Below are 18,309 nucleotides of genomic sequence, written 5' to 3' on the forward strand. Positions count from 1 at the left end.
CACATTGAAATTCCTGTCGCGTAGATGCATGCACATACGCAGTTCTATTTTTTGCAGATGAAGACAACAGAATAATATCTATGATACAACCTGTCTAATCGATTTTTTTCCTTAAAAAGCACCAAAAAATGAGCCTTAATGAGAAAACCAAGGAAAAAAGGCACCAAACATGATGAAGAAGTAAAGCTTAGAAGTCTAAACATCCAACACATTCAAAAGACAAACTGTGTCAGCCCTTCATATCCTTCCACTGCTCAAAGATCTGACTCCCTACTTCATCAAACAGATCAACCCTCACACCAACTCCATGAATAACTCTTTCATAGCTTTCCAAATGCACTTAATACCTGTATCCGTTCTGATTAGCAGGGAAAGGCTTGGATTTATTTAAGATAAGCAGGAACATAATCTCTGCTGTTGTGACATTTTAATATTGTCCACTCTACGTAAAGAGACATCATCGTGCTTTTTCTGATCAGAAATGTTCCAAAACATGTTACTCAAGAAATGGGTGGACATCACCATCATGGGTGAATATTCTACAGGTTGCTTTCCCAACATTTATTTTAAGATGTTTTGGTAGGAAAGGCGAATAACACACAGGAAAACCCTGCAGCAGCCTCGGGCACATAGGTGAGCAGTGAGCTACAGCACCGCCCTCCCTACATAGCTTTAGGCAATCCACCTTTGTCAGCAGTGCATTTCCAAATCATGTATTTTATTTCTGACAATCTATTTTTATTTCCCGTGTCAAGATAACGTCTTTAAAATTCAGCTTTTGCATTTACATGTCACAGAAATCGTTACGAACATCAGCAAATTATAAACAGCAAACATGGAGAAAACTAGCAGCATCAGTCCTCTTGAGAGAAAAACAAACAGCGGTAACCAATCAAGAGGTTTGTGTGGACGTATTGTCTACAGGTGTGGTTGGTTTATAGTGTTCAATATTACAGGCTACATCTTTTACAGTTAAATTATGTCATTTAAACTCAGTTTTAAACACTGAACTTTGACTTTGCAGTTCATCTGCAATGATACAGCACTGTAGACACGCTACGTGGGCTATTAACCAGAATATGCACAGACTGAAATGGACAGGACCATGTTTATCAAGGGCGCAGGTTATTTGTGATATCTCCTAAATTCCTGACTAATAGTCCTGTTTGAACTGCACCAATGTGACATGTCAGAGAGTAAACGGAAAGAAACGCGGAGCTGGAAAATTTCTGCTGAAGCTTATAACATCGCCAGCACGTCTGACTACAAATCTCGGCTGCAAAAGGACTATGCCATCTCCACATACACATTCATTCAAACAACATAGCACAAAGCTTTGTGGTTCACATATATCAGGAGAAAACCTAACGTTTGTACAGCACAAGCGTTTTCCTGCCCTGGAAGTATTCACACATACAAGAATGTGTTGTCATTACCAGGTTAAAATGGGCTTGTTAGGAGGTTAGACAGTAAAAGAAGGAGGGTTAGTAGATTAGGGAAAGAACTGGACAGACTGGATTTACCTCTACAGCTGCAACCACACACACAGACACACAAAGGAGCAAACACCCACGCACCGAGATAAAGTCATTCAAACAGAGCTGTTCCACCAGTTTGAAGTTGGCTGTTCCAGTCGACTGCCAGCTGACTTTCTGACACTGCACTCTGTCATTTGGTAACTATCAACACAGTATTACTACAGCATGTTGGTCTTGTGACCAGAGAGTCACTGTTTACTTTTTAGGCCGAATGTCTACCACAGGTGTAGAGCAGGCTAACCTGTTAGAACTAACTACTGACAGTTACATGAAAATATTTAAAAAAATTTATCAGCAAGGCAGCTAAAAATGTTATGTCAGCAAATTTCATTTTTTCCCTAAATTCTCTATTCTGCCGTCAATGAGAAGGTACTTATGCCGTATGACCACCAGGGGGAGCAGGAATCACAGCATCAGAACAAACTGAGGCTCTTGAAAGGTCAAAAATGTATACAGAACTGCCACATTTGTTTCTTCTTTCTTTGCATTTTTCCAGCCAAATACCACCGATGTTGTAAAATAAGAGAAGAATAAAAAAAATAAATAAAAAATTAGAAACCAGTGTTTCAGGCAGCAGGTGCAAAACAGCTGCTCTCCCCAATGATCCCACCTGATGTGTAACCATGGCACCCACCACATAGTCATTGTCAGGTGTATAGAGGTGTATAGCTGCCTGAAACACACCATGTCTCATCCTCGCACAAATGTCCACACGAGATCAAAAAGAATGCGCATGTCAAAGAGAAAGAAACAACTATGTCACCTACTAGCTTTGCAGACTTGCTCAACATCACAGTATCTGCTGTGGGAAGCGATCCGTTTACCATAAAACAGGGGGACAAAACACAGTGTTGCTGAGAAAGATATAGTATCAGATTTCAGTGATAACGCTGGCTCCAGGGCATCAGACAGAGCAAGAAAACAGAGCAGATAGGAATTAAAGATTACATGTTCAATTGAAACCTGGATGATTCATAGCCTTTTTAATGTGTGGTGGCCCTGTTAGCTTTAGTGGAAGACATCTCTGAAAAGGTGTGAACACCAGATGTGAACAATCATCCACATGATGCCAACACCAGGATAAACTGCAGTGACTAACAGTAGGTGGCTAATGCCCTTGCGATGAATTGGAATATATTTTAAATGATTTTAAATTACTAACCATCTGCACCTGCTTGCAATATGATTTCATTTAATAATTGAAATGACCTGAAAAGTGGTGATTTTTATGGCACACATTAAAGCCAAAGAGCTAGTGACTCAGGTGTAGCCAGCACTGTTCCCATGGGAAGGAGGCAGTGGGGCTGTGGGTAATCGTTTACACTTGTCTAGTGGGTGGGGAGGGGTGGGTAGTGTGATGTCATAAAGCCTCATAGATTTTGCCCACACAATCTCCCAGTGCATCCGGTAAGAATTCACAGGGCTTCACTTGTTTCACTGTGCTTGAAATTCTAGTAAATATATTAAAACTGAAACACAGTAAAATAAGAAGTACATAAGCATTTACAGCCTTTGCTCAATACTTTGTTGAAGCACCTTTGAACATGATGCTACAAGCTTGGCACACCTGTTTTTGGGTAGTTTCTTCCATTCTTCTTTGCAGACCCTCCCGAGTTTCAGTGCATAGCCAACCATTCTCAAATCTCTCCAGAGATGTTCAACAGGGTTCAACATACAGAGTGGTCCCAAAGCCACTCCTTCGTTATCTTGGCTGTGTGGTTTGGGTCATTGTCTTGTTGCAAGATAAACCTTCAGTCTGAGGTCTAGAGCACTCTGGAGCAGATTATCATCAAGGCAGCATTGATCTCTCCCTTGACACTGACGAGTCTTCCAGATCCTGCCGCTGCATAGCATCCCCACAGCATGACGCTGCCACCACTATGCTTCACTGTAGAGATGGCATCAAGCAGGTTCCCTTTCTAGACATTACGTTTCGCATTCATCCAAAAAAAAAGTTCAATTTGTTTAATCAGGCCAGAGGCTGTAGTTTCTCTACTCTGGCCTGGAGTCCTTCTGGTGGCCTATAGACAATTCCTTGGACTTCATGGCTTGGTTTGTGCTCTCACATGCACTCTTAACTATGAGACTTTATACATTAGGTTCCATAGCTAACACTGCCAATCAACTGAATTTACCAAACATCTGATAGGTGATCAGTGCACACAGGATGCACCTGAGCTCAAATGTAAGTGTTATGGAAAAGGCTGTTAATACTTCTGTGCATGTTACATGTTTCCTGTTTTGGTTTTTAAATAACTTTGCAAGAATTCCATGCAATTTTTTTTTCACTTTGTCAGTATGGGGTATTGTGTGCAGTATTCTGAGGTGAAAAATAATGTAACCCATTTTGGAATAAGGCTGTAACAGAACAAAATGTGGAAGAAGTGAATGCTTCCTGGATGCACTGAATATCAGTAAACACAGAAATACAGTGCCTCCTTGCACACAAAGTGGAGCCTTGAATGTAAAACAGTCTGCAAATATGAAATCTGCAGAGTACTTCCAACAGGCTGAACTGATTAAGCAGAGAACACGGTGAGCAGTTTACTGCTCTGCAAGGTTTAAGCAACGGTGACAGCAAAAACAGTCAGGTGTAATCATAAGCACATGTCAGTGAAACCTTTGTGGTACAGCCAAGGCTTTATGCACAAACATTTTAGAGTTCAGATAATACTTTTTTCTGCCTACAAGGAAAGGCTGAATGAAAATGAGAAGAGATAGAATAACAGGACAGTGTGGCAAATAAACAAATACAATGTGCAATCAGCTATGCAAACATATTCTTTCTCGCAATCTAACACCGACTTCGACTCACCCTATCTTTGTCATCCACCACATCGCACAGCATATCATCCTGGTCCAAAATACCACCATCGCCATGTTCCAACCTGTTCACCTGAACCCAGTAGCTGGGGTCCTAGGAGAGGAGAAAAAAAAAGGAGTTAAAGTATAATCTGTGTAAAGAGATCACCTCGATTTGTACCATATACAATCAGGATTTGTAGCATTATGTACGTAAAGCCATATATATTATAATAGGATTCCCAAACCAAATGAATTAGGAGCTTGTGACTGTAGCAATCAGCTGATCTGATCGCCATGTGGTTCATATCATGATCCAGTCAGCTGGCACACAGGAGCTCTGACATAGTTATGGATTGACATCATGATAGCGGTTATGAAAAATTATAATCCCCTGCTGGATGGCCTGCAAACTAAGCATATGGCTCACATAATTTTTCATGTCGATGTAGAAAAGGGAATGCATGTGATTGACAAGGATCATCCACCCTCTTTCCAGTCAATGAATTAAAAAAAAAAACATTGCCCTTGTTTGCATATTTTAAAATATTTTTGCAGGATATCAGTATGTAAACAAAGAACCCGATAAAACAGCAATATAATCCTGCTTGCTTTTTTGGTTTGTTTTTTGTTGTTTTTCCTTTTCTTCACTTTGTCCTGTCCGAGAGTATGAGTCAGAATTGTTGTCTGAAAGCCCCAAAAGTGGAGCATTACAGCATTCACTATAACTGTGCACTTGACAGTCAGATAGCATTCATTAGCATTTTTATTTTGGGTTATACAACCTAACGGACAACACCGGGAAGGAAGGAAGGAAAGAAGGAAGGAAGGAAGGAAGGAAGGAAGGAAGGAAGGAAGGAAGGAAGGAAGGAAGGAAGGATGGAAGGAAAGAAAGAAAGAGTTAAAAAAGTAACCAATATTACAAGATATTTTTACATCCAGCAGTAGCACAAGAAAGTGTGCCTGTGGGTACACAGGTGTTCCTAAGGTCTCTCCAGTAGTGTCTAACAGTGGGTGTGTGGAGCCACAACCCCGCACCCCAGGACCTGAAGCAGGCATGGAGGAGACTCAGGGCCCAGTCCTCCAGAGGCCCTCCAGCATGAGAGCCGCAAGCAGACCACGGCAGGGACAACCGTGGCCCCCATTCAGAGAAAAGCAATACTAAACTCAGATTATTCCTAACTATTAATATTATTATGCCTTTTTCAAATGCAGACCACTTCTCCTGCACTATTCACTGCATCAGAAGAATTATAGAAGCAGTTAAGTCGAGAACAGGGACTAAATTTCAAGCTGGATGAAAAATTGTATATTTATAATGTTTCTATTTTAAGTTTTTTTCAGTCCGAAGTAAAACTAATACCTAAAAGAAAAGGAACACTTGTTCTTTCAGCTTTCTTTTCAACTAGTAAAAAACTGCTGTTTCATTATGCTCCACAATTTAATGAAATACAACATCTGTGCACAGAGCATTGATAGAAATACAGAAGATTTGGTGTTTGGCAGCTCCACCATCCTCTAAAACTACAATCATCAAAACACGAAATGAGGGAAAATCTTTTGGAAGAATGGCGAAACGTGCATTTGCTCTGAGAGACTTCCAGACGCGTGGAGAATCAACGCCAGGGTGCACTGAAGCCGTTTCGGTGCCACGTGTTGGGCAGGCACCTTAGATTTATGTTAGTTTTAGCTTTAACTGCCAAGCTTTAGCTAGCTAGGCAGATGTCTCAAGAAGAACTCAGTTACTGCACTACTTGATTTTGACCTTGATTCAGCAGTTTTAACAATTATTATGCATTCCTATGGTTTTTGGCAATTTAAAGCTTGGCAAATGTAGTTACCTCATTTTGTCTGTACAGCACTGTGTAGGCTGACATGGAAACAAGCTATGTAAAACAGCTTCACATGACATGACTGCGGGTTTGTGTACAAACAACCTGATGGAAGATTTCATGTTTATCTGTACTGGTTTAGCTTACTTTGAAATCAAAAGCTTTATTTGTCTTCTTTGATCTGTGTCATCCTCCCACATTTTGGCTTTGCCCAGTTCATAGCCTACAAGTACTAGAGCATGATAGCTCATTCAGTCAGGAGGGTAAGGAGAAACCACAGAGCCCAGTGATCGTCCTTCCTCCTTCGCTGCGTTATGAAAGAATCTTCTAACTCTTTTGTCTGGATTTTGTTCTCACCATTTCCTTCTCTCCGCTTCCCCACTTATGCATTCCCTCCAAACTGAGCTGTCTTAAGGACTGTGGTTAAATTCCTTCATGCACATCCTTGTTGTACTGAGCTCCAGTGCGGTACACCAGGGAAAATGGTCCAAATCGTGAGGGGAATGACTGTGTGGTATTTTTCCTTCCTTTTGAGGTTATTAAAAGGGAAAAGATGGCGAGTTCATCGAGTTGCTTCCAAATGACAAGACAAAAATACGTGAAGGCTTCAGAAGATAGTTGCTATTTTATTAATGTCCAACACAGTAAAATCAGTTAGCCATTACAGAAAGCAAATATAAATGTATATATGGACTGTGTTTAAAATTAATCCTTATGTAATAGTATAACAATAAAAGCAATTACAAAACACAAACTGGCTGCCAGCATTACAGAGCAATAAAGAAAAAATGTTGAAATGTTGTCATGCTGCTTGTACTGTTCCAGACTTGTTGCTCAGATAAGATTATGGGGAAGAAACATAATTCTGAGAGAAGCTCAGCCGCACAACTTAATTCCAGAAATACTCTGAAGTGATGAGGAAAAGTCAGACAAGCAATTCAGATTTTACTTACAGATACACTCCAGCCTTGCATCACTGTTCTTTGGTTCATCAGAGCCACATCTCTTAAATCTGTGTTTTAAAAAGGGTTTGGTGTAAATACTTCGATCTCAGCTAAACTCCATGAGATGGCCTCACTGCTTACCTACATGTAAGCAGTGAGAGCTCTTAAGAAGACACGGCTGGTCATGTTAACCGTTCAGCTCACGAAAAAAAACACAACCCACAACTAAATGGTGAAATCCCCTGTTTAACCTACTTCTTAGTATTACTTCTCTTCTTTCCTTCTGCAGCCCTGCGCCACAGCTGAGAATATACAGCACCGCATTAGCAACTTGAGCGTGGTACTGACGTATTTGGATTTAAACACCCTGTTATTTTTCCTTTAATGATGTCTGACAGTGTCAACGATCTGTCATGCCACTGAGCTTTTCGTGAGCCTTCCCTTAAACGCCATCACTTATACTTAAGATTTTCTGTGTTCTCTTTTTACCTCTAATGGAAAAACAAACAGTTACTTAAAGTGTAAAGACTGGTATGCAGTAAACTGGTATGCAGTAAACTGGTATGCCATCATGGACCTTCTGTAAGCGAACCACTAGTAATCCACTATGTACTTGAGCAAAGCAGTTTTATTATGTATATCCCATTTAAAAACAGGCCTGTTAAGCAGCTAAATTTTCTATACAATCAGAATGGGACAACTTTTCTCTTCCAAAAGGCAACTGGTCTTCCCGGTTCCCAAACATTTACGGACTGTAAGGCAGTAAGCTTTCTATAACTTTCAGTCACAGGGTGATTGCACAGTTCATCTGGTGAGAAACAAACTCTTTCCAAACAATGATGGTCCGGGTTAGACTGACTGTAATCACTCTCAGATAGATTGGCAAAGGTTTGCCACCCAATTCAGAAACACAGACGGGCTGCCAAGAGTACCAACGTGTTGCAATCAACCCAAGTCAGTCTGCACCAATTAGCAAAGTTTTTCTGCAACAAATCTCTTTGCAATAGGTGATCTGACTCAACTGGTTGTATTCGAGTTATGTTTGCATATCAGTACAAGGCTGGTGAGCACCTACGTCATCAGTTAAATTGCCATTCTGCAGTTTTTTTGTGGATGACTTTCTGAATTCCTGCTTCACATCCATGAGGTTCTGGGTGGATTCTGAATCTAAGCAGTCAATGTGAATCTCGCTTTAATCTGTGTATGTAGACGGTAAAAGATTTGCAACAGACAGCAGCATGTTTGTTATTTCCACCAATTTATCACAGTTAATCACCATATTATCTCCAACAGATTGGATGCAATTACCAACTTGACCTCATTCAATCACAAACTGATAGCAGACTAGATTGCAAGTTCATTGCCCAGTCGCAGTAACTTCACTTTTGCCACTGTGTCCAACCTCTGTTCTCCTAGTGAAATCTGAGGCATGTATGTCAACAAAAAGCACAGTGAAAAATGCAAACAGGTAAGATTATTATTAACTTGTAGAAACCTGTGTATCATGTGTTGAATGGTTGCATGTTACATCACTGTCTTGGGAAGTGTGACGTCTTTTTTCCAGTGTTGCACAGTCTGAGGTTGAAGACAAAAGGCTTCAAGGGTACACGTAAGTCATGAACAAACGAACCTGAAGCCCTTCACTGTCCTTCATCATTTTATAATAGAACTAGGATTATGATGCACATACTTTGATAGTCTGTGGGATCAACAGGTCACACTGAAACCACAAGATGCCAGATGAAACTCATAAATATGACACCTGACAGGTATTTCAACATACTGTAAACACTTGGGAACTTTAACACCAGGCATTGCTGGCATTATTGTATTACAGTAATACTATCGCCTAATGTTTAAATGTTTCCTCAGTAAGTCTCTAAATTACTGTCACTAGAGTCAAGAACCCGTGAAAAGGAAGTTACACTACAGAATGAGGAGAACCATGAACTTTCTTTAGGCAGCACTGCCAAAACCAACATTTGGGGAAAGCACAGGGTTTTCAGTTTCATTTTAATGATACAATGTAGCAAAGTAAGAATAACGAAAAAAATAGGCCCGACCTGCTAATCAACTTTCATAAGAACAACAGGATTTAAACATGATCCCTGTTTTGTCGAGGAGGAGACTCCAAGGTTTAAAAGACTTTTTTTTATACTTAGGTAAAAAAAAACAACAACTTACAAATAGTAAGAAAATGTATTTTGATTGATTTCTTGTAACAAGGCTTCTTGGCAATAAAACTCATTACTGACCAAGATTTATAGGCCCATTATACTTATTTTGTAATTGTTGGTTATATTGTAATCCTCATCTTTCAAAAACCACCTGAATTTGTCAAAATGGTAAAATCCAGGCGAGGCTGATTTGTTTTCCTGTTTTGAATGCCTTAAGCTACCATGATACACCAAATATTCCTGTTTTAAGTTTGTCTCTAGCCAAAACGGAAGTCTGATCACTCCTGATGCTGGTCACCAGCTTGGTCATGGGGGATGGCACCCCATTCTGTAACCAGCATTTGCTCGAGTAAGCCAGTGTGGTTGTGTTGGTCACTCAGGCACGAACGGCACGCTCAAGCTGATCCCACAAGTGTTCACTGAGGTTGAGGTCAAGACAGGCAACTCCATCTTCTCCACTCCCAAATTCATTGATGAACCTTGCTCTGTGGGTGTAAGCCGTGTCATCTAGGAGGATAGCGTTCACTCCTAGATTGCGGAAATATGGGATTGCCACTGATTGCGGAATCTCATCAGGATAACTTTCTGCATTGAAATCACCTCCAGTGATGACAAGCCTTGCTTTTTCCCATGAAGGAAATACCGCCACACACCACCACACTGCCTCCATCAAAAGCTGTTACCCTATTAGTGCACCAATCAGCAAAGCGTTCTCTGTGCATTCTCATGGGCAGAATTGAGCATCAGTAATAATCAGGGGCCAATCTGGCACCTGATTATCAGCACCTGGGGTATCAGAAGCTCAAAACAAATCAAAAAGCAGAAAAAGCAGTTTGGCAACCCACACACTCAACTTTGCTGCTCAACTAACGTAGCCAAATTTAAGGGGAAATAAACAGACTTTCAAATTGTTAAAGCAAAGAAATAATCAACCAAACACAAATTTGCTTAATTTTTGTGCTTTAATCAGATGTCAACACATGAATATTGCATTGAGCGCCTGTCCCAGTGCCCTGATTAACCACTTTTGATCTTTATTCACCCACACAATGAGTGACATGCCGCCACCCTACACCGATCAGATATCTCCTTCTGAGATTCAGCCTAAAAAGGTGAGAGACAGAAAACACAGAGGCTGTTTGTTGTCTGTGTCACAAGCACACACACCCCCACACACTTGTGACATAAGTCCAGACAATAGCTTTCTTCACCCCTCTATCTGTGTCTTTGTGCTGAAGTGAATTGCCTGTTCCTGTCAAAGACCACACAAAGACTGGTGCCCTGGAGGAAGCTCGTGGTGAGGGAGGGTGGGAAAGAAGGAGCATGTGCCTGTGTGTGTTTTATGAGTGCTACATTAGCTCCTGAAAGTGTTCCTATTCCCACAGGGGGAAATGTCACCGTCTAAATGGGCTTCTCAAATATCCTGGCCAGCAGTAGGACCTTGTAGCGCAACAATAGCACATCTGACTCCAGCCCAGAAGGTTGAGTGCTCAAATCACATTGTGGTAAGAGGTTTTTGAAGTCAGCCACCATCAGTTCACGTTAGCCACACAAAATAAGCTTAGAAAGTAGGATAGCTCTGTATGCCACAACTCCAAAAATGCAAACAACACTTTAATTACTTTCCATTGGGGAATGTGGAGTATTTGGGGAAGATCCCTCACAGGCGGCATAAGTATGATGTTGCATTTTCACAAACCACAAACAGCCAGAGTTTACGGGACAAATGAAATGTGACCGTGTGTCTTATCTGCTAAAGATGGCATCTGCTGTGTAAACTGAGAAAGTGAGTGAGATGTGATGAAAGTATGCAAGCAGCTGCCAAAAAGAGGAGTCACAGAAAAGAACAACAGTGCGTTCATTATCTTATCACAGTTCTGCAGGTGCCGTTCAAACACAAATCGCTCTGCAGCAACATTATTCACTCTGATCTTTGTCTTTATATTAAGTCCATGATTCAATTACAGTTGTAGTGAATGCTTTGACGAAGCTGTGCAGAAGGGCTGGCCATAAGAGATCTGCTCTATGAATCATGATTCTCCAAACAGATACAGTAAGGGAAATTTTACAAATGCTGAATTTGTAAAGTTAGCTCATTTCCAAAGAAATGAACACCAGGTTTGTGCACATCTCAGGAGGGATTCTGGCTGACTCTTCTCGAAATCCTTTAGGTTAGCTTCAGAAGGTCTGGAGACTGACAAGGCTACTCAGTGACCTTAATGTGCTTCTTTTTCAGCCAATCCTTTGTTGCCTTGGCAGTATGTTTCGTGTCTTCAGTGTTTTGGCTGATGGAAGGAGAGAAGGAGGTTCTCATTCAAGGTTTTACAGTATCCATTGGTCCCTCGGTGCAGTGAAGTCGTTCTTTACCCTTAGCAGGAAAAACTGTAAGTTTTTTATAAGTAAGCAAACTTATAAATTCTGCAGGGAATCAAATAATTATTTCCCCCTGTAGATGTGTAATCACATGATTAGTTAGCCTTATAAAAACAAAACGTTACATTGTGATGCTTTGTTCCTAATATTAGTAGCTCACTGCTTGTCCACCACGCTGTCTTCTGATGTCGACGTGTATCTAAGTTGTGTCATAGCCAGTCATGTCTGTTTGTGGAGGAGGAAACTTTCATTTAAAAATAGCGCCTGCATGACTCCTTCAACAAAACAGACCACATGTCAAATTCTGATTCTTCACAAATTGAGCAGGGATACAACATTTGACTAATAAGACTTCAGCTAATGAAGTGTGCTCATGCAAATCTGTTTGTCTGCCATGCTGAGCCATTAATTTGTGCTTGGCATAGGACTAGTCCAAAGGAAAGAGCCTATAGCTTAAAAAAAATCCCTAAATCTTACTAAACCTTTGGAATTTGTGTGTAATATGTTTTATGGTTGTTTTTGACCTAGCAGTAATCTAAAGAAGAGAATAATAATCATAAAATATGCAGGCCAAATATGACCCTGAGGCAGATGAACACTTCAGTGAAAAGAAAACTGTAAGAATGAAGCAAAACTGCAGTCCTTGTACGAGTAAAGGAAGGAAGGCAGGTCGAGTTTCCATTTGGTTGGTTTATCTGGGAAGGTTACCGTAAGCACTCAGTGGGGTAAATTTTGAGATAAACACATCTTTAGCTGTATTCAGGCTTATTTTAGCCACAACGGCCCCTTGGTTACACATTTCAGACACATTAACCTGACTCTGTCACGCTGCAAGTCATTTATGAACAATGGAGTTAACAGCACTTTGTTTTTGTTTTTTAAAGGGATGAGCATCGTGTAAAAACATATTTCTCACCAAAATCTCAGGAATTCATTAAAAGATGACGACACATTCCCCACCCTTTCACTCTCTGACCGAAGGGCTTATAGTCTATGAGCATTAGGCAGTGACCTCTGACCTCTGGGGTACAGACCTCCCTTTGAATCACTAAATGAGCCTAATGGTTCAACCTCTCAACTCTTACAGTTTGGGCTCTGTAGCACAATAACTGCTGTGATTTATAGTTAGCATGCTTTCCCCAGTGACTAACAAACATTACTGTCACACTTTCTGCTTCTCTTGCACACACACACACACACACACACACACACACACACACACACACACACACACACACACACACACACACACACACACCTCCTTATCTTTCCCTGAACTTTAACTGTTTCTGTCACGATAAAGTAAAGCAAATGCAGAATAAAAGATACAAAACAGCAATGGGATACTGTCATGACTTAGTCACATGTAGTGCATGGAAATAAAAGGTGTTTCCAGAGGTGCTTAGTATCTTTGTTTCTGTGCATTTCGCTTTATTCTATAGCCTGGAATGCCTTTTTATCATTAACATGTCCTTGTCTGTCATGAAGGCTGAGAAGTGGGTGTGTTGGTGCTGAAACACGCCTCAAAGGACGCAGCTCTTGAAGAACGTGCTCAAATGAAAAGCTAACACAATCCTTACATAAGGTTCATCAACACCAAACATACTAAGATTACTGATAGAGTGAATAAATGTGGATTCCTGTCACTTCTATTAGGGTGTGTAATCATCCTCATATGCAAACTAACAGATATTTCTGGCAGCTCTGCAGTCCATGTTGTCCAGTCAGAATTTCCCTGTGGAGCTGACACTGTTAAATCACACAGGGCTAAATACTGGGTGTTTACGAAAGCATTCTTCAACTCGAATCGACTCGCTGGTTAATTTGGCTGGCTGTCATTATACTTGGGGGGGGGTGAGACAAATCCTTTCCTGTGGGGGTTGATTTTCCAGTTTAGTTCACCAGGTTTGTTTTGGTTTACTAAAATAGACCGAACAGGGCATAACAATTGCCTCTAAGAGGAAAATCGCAGCGTTAAAACTGTTGCTACCTACAGCCTGTCTGTGCGGAAGCAGACTCCAGTCGGATAAATAACTAGCGCTCTGATGGAAGTCTTACTCTGGTATTCCTCTGAGACAAAGTCACCTACAAGGTCTGTGCATTATTGATGTCGGCTTCCAGAGTACAACGCAGAGAGAAATATGATAACCCAATGTCCACGTGCAAGGAGACCTGAACAGTCTGGAGTCCTGCTGCAAAGTATTATTCAAACCACTGTATCCAGCATGACTCAGAGAACTCAAAATGAACAAAATGACTTGAAGTACTGTCATGTATAATTAAGGTTTAAGGGATATTCACGTATACATTTTAGGGAGTTCCAGACATGATAATTCCAAAACGTTCATAAAAGTTTCTTTTATGTAACATTGTTTCCTAAAGTATTTATTGCACTCCACCCAGATGCAGCAAGAAAGAGAGGGTTGGCTACCCACAGAGACACAAACAAACAGGAGGGGTGAGCTTTTGTTTGAATGCCTGTTTAAGTAACACTTAAAGTTGTGCATTGGTTAAAGTCAAACATCAGGAGAACAAAAAAAAAGAGAGAAGAAGATGATGCTCAGTAGTTACACATGTCTGACAATTTTCTAAACACAACTTTACACTAAAAAAAGACCACATTAAGCTTAAATGAAACTACATAGCAGGTTACACACAGAGTAGAAGTGCATTTAGAAGTGTAACGCCTAGTTGCCTAAGCAACTTTCATTTAAACTGAACAAATTTCATTTTAAAATATTCTCTTCAACATGAGTTCTTTGGCCGGATCTGCTGAAAAGCATAAACAGCATTATTGATATCTTTGACTACACAGTTTTTCTGCCCTGCACTGAAAGATTGTCAGCACTAATATCAAGAGGTTAGCAAGGGATTGAGCTGATTACAGACTGTCCAGTATTGAGGCAAACTCTGCAGCCTAGTGACACAGAAAGCCTCCATGTATATGCATGCACATGTACTACTACCATCAGTTCTCTAGAGTCTCATATTGTAGTTGTGGAGAAGAAAGGAACCAGAAAAAAATATCCTACTGCACCTTTAAGTCAAAAGCCTGGCCATTATTTAGTCAAATGACACCTGCTCTTTCTGATTAGTCTGTTTGGATAAACCTCTGCAGTTTCCCTCACTGTGTGATTTGCTTGAGTAGGGGGTTTGTGATCCCTAAGCCTTGTTTCTCCAAGACTACAACTGCATCCCATCACCCCTTTTAAGTGCAACGTGGAAAGCTGAGCATCTGGTCTGCATAAAAAAGCAGGTCGGGGTGTGTGTGTGTGTTTGTGTGTGTGTCTGTGCAGATCAGACATGCTGCCTCATGGCTCAGCATGAGCTGAAACTGCCACTGTGAAGGTTTCACCAACAAATAAAAAAAGGCATAATGTGAGGATCCAATTGTGCAGCTTAATAATTGTACCCAATTATCATCAATAATAAAAGTCCATTTTCAGACGGGCTGTGGCAGTGTTTGAGAAGCAGGACGGTGGTTTAATGACACAACATCTCGATTCATTTGAGGGACTTTTTTAAACCAGTCCTATGACTGTAAAAAAGCAGCTTAGGAAGGTTAGGGCTTCATTAGTGAACAGGAAGCAATTTGAATGTAATATCTGATAAATAAGAAAAGCTCAGCTGTCATAAACACCAACCTTTTATTCGGTGAGAAAGACAATACACGAGTGTGTGCTTAAAGCTAACATGTTGGCTCGCATCAGCACGTCACATTTTTACTGGCATGTTTATTAGCGGTCTGTCTGCAGTGCCAGGCAGGTAGCTTGATAGGGCAGCTAGCAAGTTTCAGCCCATCTGAGAGAGGGCTTATTAGCAACGCACGTGGACGTACCTTACACACGTGTGACATGGCAGAAAACCTCCATGACTTGGCAAGAGACAAAATCTGTCTAACATCTATCATAACACTAACATGAACATTTTATCTTTTGACTTTTAAAACATTTGATTGCATATAAACTGTTATACAGAATATGGTTAAATAATGCCTGCTGGTTTTAAACCTAAAGTAGGGATGTAGCATTACCACCCGCTCTTTTAAAGTGAATGGTAATGCCACTACCCAGCAAACATGCCCATGTGGGTCCACAGTGGGTAGTTGTGGATGAAATGTCAGGCTTTGTGGTCAGGGCAAACCCACACTTACCCCATGTGATCCCCAAGTGCATGTACCCACACAGGGCCCACAGCAGGTTTATTCTTTGGGGCCCCTATTTGAGTTTTCACAGTGAGCTATTCCAATGCACATTGGACCTAGCAGTTTTGTGGGTAACCCACTGTGGGTTGCCCATAGAAAACCCATGTGGAGCTCATGTAGGCTAGCCAATGAAGAGCCCATAACAAATTTGGCCTTTTGGGTCCCATTGAGCAGCAGTCCCCAACCCCCGGGGCCACAGACCGGTAGCGGTGCGTGAGTCGTTTGGTACCAGGCCGCGAGTTTAGGCACAGGTGTGAAATTTATGGTTTTCAGGGGTTTTTTTTGGTTTTTAGTGTTATTGTTTTTATTGTTTTTATTGTTAACACGGTTTCCCTGGGTCTTTTCCCACTGAGAAGATGACCGAATCAAAACATCAGTAAGATTAAAGTTAAACTGCATCTTATCTATATACTGCAAAACAACAATTTTCTGGTCCACATTTCATATCAGCTGGTGGGGATAATGCACTATGGGCCACATGTGGACCCTGTAATATGGGCGCTGGGTGGGCACGTCACTGTGGGCCCTGGTACCAACGTGAAATATGGTGCACTTCCAGGTCCCAGTAGGGGACCAGAGCCATGGGGGAGATGTGTCATGCAGGCCATCTGCTCAGTCTTGGATTGAGAGCAGTTCCAGTCACATTTGGTGCAGATGTGAAATACTAATTATTGACTATGCATCGAGGTTCAGACATCAACAGAAAAAGATGCATTTATACATGAAAGTTAATTGAAATAAAGCAATTTCATTTTCAACTAGCAAAGCAAAGACTAAAGCTGGCAAGTTTCTACTAAAACAATGTCTAATACTGGCCAAAAAAATCCCTCTGAAGGTACACGAGTCAGGGCATTCCCTGCAAATCGAGGTCTGCTGTTTCAGTACAATTCGTTGAACACTCTTCGTCTACTTATAGAAACAGCAGTCAGCATAATTTTGGCACACTTTTGTTTATTATGTTCTAAGACCAGAGGTTTTGCTCACCAGATGGGACGTCTATATGCGCCAAGAGAAACACAGAGCACAGGGTGAATCACCGAGAACAGACAACCCGCAGCGGCGATGTCACGGCACACACAGCTCTTTCACAGCCGGCAGATGTGGAGCACAGAGAGTAGTGTTTTCAAAGATTTGTGTCTATGTGGCTAAAGAAGGAGGTGCCTTGTATCTAAATGTAGAACAAACATCATTATATGCCACTTATTGCGTAGTATTTAAGAGTTCAGAACTCATAGTGTCAAACTGCGGCTCACAGCTACCTACAGCAGTTATGGAAACAGGCGTTTAACAGGGTGCAGGCAGCCCATACGGGGGAATAGTCATTGTATACGTGTATCAAGTTTCTGAATGCAGAATATGACTGTAATCTGCATTTTCATATGATTTTTAGAGAAGAAAATATGTCAAAATCTCAGTCGGTTCAAGAACAACATATGTAGAGCAAACATTAAAATCCCTGGCATGTGAAGGCCAGCAGGAGGGAGAGGCAGCTCTTTGGTCTTACATATTGAAACAGTGCACCACACAAGCCACATCTGTACTGCAAATGCTGGGCACAAAATTAGCTAAATTAGGTAAAGACCCTGCAATAATAGACACAAAACCCCAACAACCCCCTATGAGCAAGCAGTGAGTGACAGTGGAAAGGAAAAACTCAAAAGGTAAAGTTTTAACCCTAATGGTTAAAAGTAGAGAGAGTGTCTGTCTCAAATCCAGACTGGGAGCTGTTCCACAGTAGAGGGGCCCAAAAGCTGAAGGCTCTGCCTCCCATTCCACTTTTAAAAATACCCTAGGAACCACAAGCAACCTTAGAAGGATGTGCTCTGGTTGGGGTGATATGGTACTATGAGGTGTTTAAAAGATGGATCCTGATTATTCAAGAACTTGTATGTGCGGAGGGGGATTTTAAATCCACAGGGAGCCAATGAAGAGAAGTCAGTATGGGAGAAATATGCTCGCTGCTTGTAGTTCCTCTCAGTATCCTAACTGGAGCATTTCAGATCAAACGAAGGCTTTTCAGGAAGTTTTTAGAACAAACTGATAATAATGACTTGCAACAGTCCAGCCTAGAAGTAAGAAGTACATTTCCTCAAGCATAATTTTCTGCTTCATGTTCATAAAAATTAAAATAAACCAATATTTGAATATATCTGAGGTCGGCCAATATCATCTCAGAAAATAAAAGCTCACCAACAGACAGCTCTGGCTCTAAGATATTTTGGGACATGTTTTCCCCTAAACTAAAAAGACTATTTATTCAGCATCTTCTATCAGTGCCATTGAAAATATATTATGGTAAATGGTAAATGGTTTGTATTTGTATAGCGCTTTATTATTTTGAATGAAGCATCTACCAAAGACGGTGTGGAAAATCCCCAAGATTTTAATACAAACGTCTTAACCAGCTTTTTTTTTGCTGAAGTTTCATTCATTCAAACA

At 40.9% G+C, this 18,309-nt stretch overlaps 1 protein-coding gene across 1 annotated transcript in view; it reads right to left on the reverse strand.

The window, feature by feature from the left end:
• The window catches only part of LOC113028738 (partitioning defective 3 homolog), a 341,162-nt gene that overhangs the window by 300,841 nt on the left and 22,012 nt on the right, over window positions 1-18,309 (reverse strand). Inside the window, exon 2 of the mRNA XM_026179154.1 lies at window positions 4,354-4,455. Coding sequence (XP_026034939.1) covers window positions 4,354-4,455 — 102 coding nt within the window. The remainder of the gene's footprint in view (window positions 1-4,353; window positions 4,456-18,309) is intronic.

The sequence above is a fragment of the Astatotilapia calliptera genome, chromosome 9 (assembly GCF_900246225.1).
Source record: "Astatotilapia calliptera chromosome 9, fAstCal1.2, whole genome shotgun sequence".
NCBI classification, from domain to species: Eukaryota; Metazoa; Chordata; class Actinopteri; order Cichliformes; family Cichlidae; genus Astatotilapia; species Astatotilapia calliptera.